Source organism: Melampsora larici-populina (genome assembly GCF_000204055.1).
Source record: "Melampsora larici-populina 98AG31 unplaced genomic scaffold MELLAscaffold_351, whole genome shotgun sequence".
Classification (NCBI taxonomy): Eukaryota; Fungi; Basidiomycota; class Pucciniomycetes; order Pucciniales; family Melampsoraceae; genus Melampsora; species Melampsora laricis-populina.
Window position 1 is genome coordinate 1327 of NW_006769084.1, and position 7240 is coordinate 8566.

At 38.8% G+C, this 7240-nt stretch overlaps 1 protein-coding gene across 1 annotated transcript; it reads left to right on the plus strand.

Moving 5' to 3' along the window:
* Positions 1-1853: 1853 nt before the first annotated feature.
* On the plus strand, positions 1854-3217 carry MELLADRAFT_73759 (uncharacterized protein; the record flags this gene model as incomplete). Its single annotated transcript, XM_007419670.1, has 3 exons — positions 1854-2386; positions 2452-2739; positions 2828-3217. 2 exons carry the CDS (start codon positions 2222-2224, stop codon positions 2611-2613), a joined length of 327 nt encoding a protein of 108 aa, XP_007419732.1.
* Between the last annotated feature and the right edge of the window lie 4023 nt (positions 3218-7240).

Here is a 7240-nt window from a genome sequence, read left to right on the forward strand (position 1 = left end):
GCTTACCATTCTGTTAAACTGATTTGAGGAAATTGGTACTCAAGCTTTTTGGTGAGATTTAAATAAGTATTGGTTGGATAATCTGTTTTGTAAACTGGTATTGTGAGATATATTAGACCAAGCTGTGGTGCTTCTTATATAGTCATTGGAGCTTGAAATTCAGACTGCAAATCAAACTGGAGTTGCTAAAACTGGGCTTGGAATGAAGTCAAATGGCTGTGAGTATAAATGAAATATTTGTGAATCAAATCTGATGATGATGATCATGAGTCGAGTTCTGCTGTGATGGAGAATAAAATATAGATGGTAATGATGATTTACGAATTCCTAATAGTAATAAGCCAAACTCATATTATCATTCTGCTTGAGCTTTGATCACAACTCATCTGACTTGATTTCTTTCATTTCATGCTCACATTCACTTCATTATCATCTTCATACATCACACAGCAGGAGATCTTCAATAGATTTATGTACAGGCTTGAGATCATTTGATCCTGTCAGTGTGAGTTTCACCTTATCAAGTTGTCTTATGATTCACAAGATCCATCTAAGCTATTGGTGTAACTCAAAGTGCCTCGTGATGAAAGAGTGAATCCACTGCTGCCAAGGATATACAGTCAAATCACAAAAGCTTATCACAAATTCCCTGCCAATTTGCTCCAGTTTGGCAAGCGAAATTGGTCAAGCTTTTGTGCTTTGACTGTACCATGGGCTTAATTAAGCCCCTCTTCCGACCCAGACGTGTCCGCTCCTGAAGAGGGGCTTATGAGTATGTAAAAGTTTGGCCTGATCACAGCAAGATTTTTAAGCACATTTGCTTGAATTCCCAATATGAGGGCTCAAAACATTGGAAAACCTCACAATAGAGTGTGAAGAGCTTCATCTGTGTCTCTTCTTACCACTTTTATCATATCAACAATTGTGGATTGCAAGGAAATTGAACTACAAGAGCAAGTGATTTTGAACAGGTCAAGCGTGTGTGTAGGCCCTGGATTGATTCAAAGCCAGATTTACAAGACCTCAACAACTTGAATGGGTCACTTTGCTCAAGTAAAGTGGTTCAAGCAGTGGTATGAGTGTGTGTACATACAAGTCTTATAAGATTCTCTGTTTGATTTTTTATGAGAGCACGTAAATGTCTAGAGGCTGAGCCCTCACAATGGGTTTTTAAGCAAAGTTACTTTGGAAGTCTTGCTGCGCTTGAGCCAAACCTGGGGTTTTATTCATCAGCTGCTCTTTGAGAGTGGATGTGGCTAGATGTGGCTGCATTGGAAGAGGGCCTTAGTTATGCTTAGATCTAACATCTACATACCATTAACTACAGTCAATCCAGATCTAGTGGTCCATTTGAAATTTTTATTTCTATTTTTGATACCAGTGCAATAAAGCTTGGAATCATCATAACATTTAATCCCAAAGACGGTTCGCGTACAAAACTGGACAAAATTCACCATTAGCGTGATTTTCCGGTTTTGTCCATTGGTCAAAATCATCCAGAAACATAAACAACCATTATATTTTCCAAACCAAAGATTTCCTCGGATTCGGAAGTCATTTATTTACCCAAATTCTTCAAGGTATGACCGTTAATCCTTCGTTCTGACTTTTCATTCCTCCTTGTTTGACACTGATTGCCTCAAGACTACCGGATATCATCCCATCATGATTTCACATTAACGAATCTCAACGCGTGTCAGAGTTCTCTTCATCATCATCATCATCATCTCAAAGACTCGTGCGATGATACGGTCACAAGCGCTATCGATGTGAAAAACCTGTCAGGATCTCTCCGCGCGACCTGAGCCGAGGTGGCGAGCATGAGGATTACCACCTAGCAAGCGTACAAAGAAGGTTATCAGAGTTCACGGCGTGATGGCAGCGCGATTTCGCTGCCCATATCCACCGAGACAGTACTGTGATCATGAGACTTTCAAGGCCGCTCGCTGTGTGGATTTCACAATTGTCACCAAGTCAAATCCAACCACGAGCCAATGAAGGTCTTGGGCGCAAGAGTCTCTTTTGTTTCAAACAAGAGAGGAAGAGAGCGGGAGGTTTAAGAACTTCTTCAATCGACAACCAATATTGATCACGATCAACGATTCAAGAAGGAAATTCAGGTTTAATTTCAAAGGTTCAGATCATCACTTGATAATCAACTTCATTGGCTTACCGCGCTATTCAACAAAACTTAGCTGGTTTGCACCCAGAGGACCTTGCTATGGTCGCCAACTTATTGATTAGCGTTAGAAAACCATTGGATGATCGAAAGCTTCACCTTGAAGAAGTTGTGGTTTTTCCCTCTCGTGCTGGAAAGAACAGACATAACACTCTTAATAAATATGTTGATGCGGCACAGAACCAATTTATCACTTTACTTTGGGATGTCAGTGTTTTGAATTCTCCTTTCTTCAAATGTACAGAAAGCTAATAGTCTTCTTGCTTGAAAAGCAACAGGATCTCTCTCATCCTCCAACAGTGGATTTGAACCCTAACCATTGCTTCAGAAAAGTAGATGGGAGTGACACGACCTCGCCAATGATCCACTTGGAGCTGCCAATCAACCGTATTCCAGATCTGTTCGACCTAATCATCCTGTCCCGACTCACATAGCTGAGCCCGAAGACATGTTCGATGCTATATTGCGTTGACCTACGGGATAGACAGGTTTTACCCCTCGCCCAGCCAACCTTTCTAGCTTGTTCTTTGGTTTTGCAACTATCGTCATTCACGATATATGTCAGTCTATCTCTTTTGTAATTTATCTTGGTATACGCGCCATTTTAGCAATATACGCTGATAAATTATCGATCATTAACGCCTACAGTCGCAAGTTGCGACTTTGGTCTGATGAATTACCGAGATGACATCGATTTCACCTTGGTCGCAACTATTTGGTATCCTGATTAGACATGAAAGAAAATCGATTTTGAACTACCCAGCACCAGCTTTCCTTAGCTTTTTTGCACAAGTGTTTTATGTGATTACCAGAGTTACCATGGTTCAAGGGATATTTGTGAAAGGTTGATGATATTATTGATGTGACAAAAGGCCTCATTTGTCATTTCTAAACTTCAGCACCATGATACCGTTCCCTGGATCCAGATGCCCCAAACAAGGTTTTGACTACATACACGATCACAATACTATAAAATCTGGTACTTGTTAAACTGCAACAGCTTGAGCGCTATTAATATCTTGGAAATTATTGTATAACAATGCTTTTGCCTCGGATCGATTGCTCATGATGCCCTCCGTGTCTTGTGGCGTGCTTGTTCTCTTGTCCAGAAATCGAAAGTGAGGATTAAATAATTGACTTGAAATTCTCACATTGAACTCACTCTTGCTCCGTCATCCCAAAAAGACAACCACATAGCCAATAAGTCATCAGAACTCGATGAACGCAGTCATTGGCGATCAGAACTAATCAAACTCAGCAAAGACGAGTTGTAACCACAAGACGATGAGTGAGATCATTGGTGCCGCACAACATGTTAATTGCGGTTATCACGCTGGAATCATCCTTAGAGATTATCTACAGATGGGCCCTTCAATTTCCACAAATTTACGCGTAAAGAAACTCATTGATAACTTGATCATTATTCTCTGCGTACTCTTCAAGGCCATTTTGAACATGACCCAAGCCTTCAGATCCATTCAACTACACAACCAACAAGTTGTACTTTGAAATATCACCTCGCCATCGGATCATTTGGTTGGTCGCGTGAGCGGTTATTGAACACTGGGCATTTGTTGGTCAAGAACCCTTTTGAGACTTTGTCTGATAGAGCTTCATCAACTGATCAATATCCTCATTGGCATCATCAAAACTTTTTGGGTCAATCGTGGATTCACATCCCAGTGGCGGGCGTGGTAACGCCTCCGGTCGAGCTCTATACGACCAAATTACGAGTGACAATCCATCAACTTCACACTTGCATCAGTTTGTAGATTCATCTGCTTATCCCTTCAAGGCTTCATCCAACTAAATGGTCCATTCACACCCACCACCACTGTCTTTGTTGACCACGTCATCTCAGCAGCAGTGAGACTCTTTTTAACTACTCAACTGTTTCATTAGCTTCATTTTTCCATTTAAGCAATCATCTCTCACCTTCTGGAGATCCATTTCTAATCATGGAAGAATTTCAATCAATATCTTGTTTTGAGTTCCAGACTCAAAAAATTGGCCAATTGGAATGATACAAACAAATCTGCTTGACCCTTCCATTTTATCGTGATTAAGTGGACTGCAATTCATTCATTGCCAATGGGTCGCTTACTCTTCCTCTTGCAATTATTGTCAAACTTTTACATTCTCAAAATCTACTCGCCTCAACATTCACCCCAATCTGTCATGTGTGCACTTGAATGACTTGATGCTTGTGCATACAGATTTGACAAAACAAATGGGTCCTCACCTTTATCTAATGTTAGATCATCATCTCGACCTGGGCCTGGTTGGTTGGTTTTTTACATGTACAGACACAGCTTCTTTGCTCCATCTTTGCATTTTGTGTCGTCCAGAAGCTACATTTTTGAAAATTTCAGCTAAACAATTTGCCATCTTTCAATTTTGATTACTCTGACTGGTTAATTGAATGGTCTTTGAGCATAAAATTTCCAGATCTATAAAATATGTTTATCAAACTACCTGGGAATATGCAAACAACCCGCAATCTTTTTGGCTGAGTTATATTGAAGGAGAAGAAATCTCTCTGGCTGAAAATGCTCAGAAACGTTATGAGTAAATGGAGATGGTATGATACTCTATCTGCACCTGTGGTTTTTTTTGTCCTCAAATGTAACCTCATTTTTACTATTAAATCAGCATACTAATCAGAAAAATAAGAGACCATTTTTATCTCAATTTCTTACATTAGAAAACCTATGTAAAGGTTTTTCTCAACCTTAATTTCTTTTCAATTTAATTTTCTTCAATCTCTTCAATTTCTTGTCCTCTATCTTGATTTAAATCTGTTATCAAACTATTCAATTCTTCTGTATCTTCTAACCCAGAAACATTTGATTTCTTTTCATCAAACTTGGTTTCATATATACAAGGAGGATTGGTCATGGTCATGTAGATAATGTTGATATGTCTGTAGTAGGAGACATTTTTGAATAAGGCTTTTTAAGTTTATAAGTTGTACAAGCTGAACAACAACCCATAAGTGTCAAAGAGATACCTTCTTTGATAGTATCTTCTTGTAATTCATAATCTTGATAATAAGTTAAACTTCCTGAATAAGGTGAAAGCTGTGAAACTGAGGGTTTATCAATCAAGGACATTTGCATGTTGTATTTCTGATGATGTTCATTGGAAGCTGTTAATTGGATTGAAAGTTTCTCGAGTGAGAAAGGTTAACAGGAATGTGAAGTGTATGTGGTTATCTCTTTGATTTCTGTATTTTGTTAATTCTTTCAATCTTGATTGGAAGCTGCAGTAAAGAGTTGGATTGGCAATTCTAGAATTGAAAAATGTGAAGGAGATGTAATGGGAAATGGGATTGACAGTGGATTCTGACTTGGCTTAGTACTACGCAAAGCAATTATCTAGCTTTTTTCATGGAGTTTCTACAACTGGACTTTTCATATTGATCTTGAACAGTATGTCTTGAGATTACAGCTTCTACACTATTGACCTGTGGAATCATATCTATTCCATTCTCTTCAATTGGTGCAGAAACTTGAGAAGAGAAATGTTGATATTAGATATCACCTATCTTTGGTTTATAGCTCTTATTATCTGTACCTCATAAAGTTAACTCATCTTGACTTTCATCATTTTGGAAAGGAGAAGATGGAGGTTTTGGAAACACTAATTTCTGCTTCATATTGAAATTTTTGTGAAATTTATTACAAATTACACCTATTATGTTGCATACAGGAATTGGGGAATTGGAATGATAACAATATTTGGGCTTCAAGGTGGAAATCCAAGTTAAAGAGGTTTCCTATCAAGAACAGGTTTGTATTGAATTTTGTTCATCATGTCATACCAAGAGTTTAATTTCAATCTGAATTGAGTCTCTGTTTATTGAACAAGTATATCATTCAACTTTGGTTCAATATGTTATTTCATGTCTCACATGGATTATCTTTTTGAAGCTCAATGGCCTGTTTAGCTCTGTATTGCATCTTCCGGTTTAGTTCAACTTGTGATAAGGATTTGTGTTGTAAATAATATTGCAGAAGTGAATTTTTATCCTTGCTGCTTTACTAATTGTGTGCGTGTGGAGGTTTCAATTTGCAACCTGGGTGATGTACACAATTAACCAAATTTTCTTGATTGCCATTTGCAAACAAAGGGTAATTGCACCCTTCTTTGATGAGACTTGACATGGCGGCGTCAGCCGCTAAGGCGGCGCCTGCCGCTAAAGCGCTAGTATAAGCATATTGCTTCAATCAAGTATTTTGATTGAGGCTCTTTGACCACCATTCTCTTTTTTCTTACATTTCAAGCTTCCACATTTCTCTCTTTCATCTCCAATTTTTCAAGTTTTTCTATAATCATGCCTTTTGTGAGGTACACCAAACAACTCCAGGTGTTTTCCCTCACCAAGTTAATGGCCAGCCAATCCAAAAAATCCATCAACATTGACATCATACTATAGTGCTACACAAACATCTCAACCCAACCTGAAAAACAGCCATGACAACCCAATTGGTTTTTGGATTTTTTTTAGGTTGGGTTGAAATGTTTGTGTACCACTATTACTTTGGTCTCAGCCAAATCCATCTCACAATGGAAGGCTCTCTACCACAAAACTCTTCCAGTGGGTTGTGATCCTAGAGCCTACCATCAATCAGGACATCTGAGTCTATACTTGACAAGGGTTGAAATTCCATGGTGGAACTCAGTGATGCCAATCCAACCCTGTGTCATGAAAAATTCCAAGCTGCAATGTACAATCAGACCAGCCTTGGGGCCTGTTGATAAACCAATGCCATACAAGACTCCAATCACCTACCCAAGTTCCTGGTTTTTCTTGGTGAGTCTATTTGTCTCTCCTTGACCTTGTGGAAAAAAAGGACCCAACTAGCATTGATATAAATTCTCATGTCCTTACATAGACAATGTGGTTTACAAGCACAGGATGTGCAACATAATCACAAGGCAAGCGGCCACAACCTTTGAGATGTACAGTCAATTTCAGAAAGCTTGGAAACTTTTGCCCACCAAACTTGAGCAAATTGGCACGGAATTCTTTCCAATCTTTGTGAAATTGACTGCAAC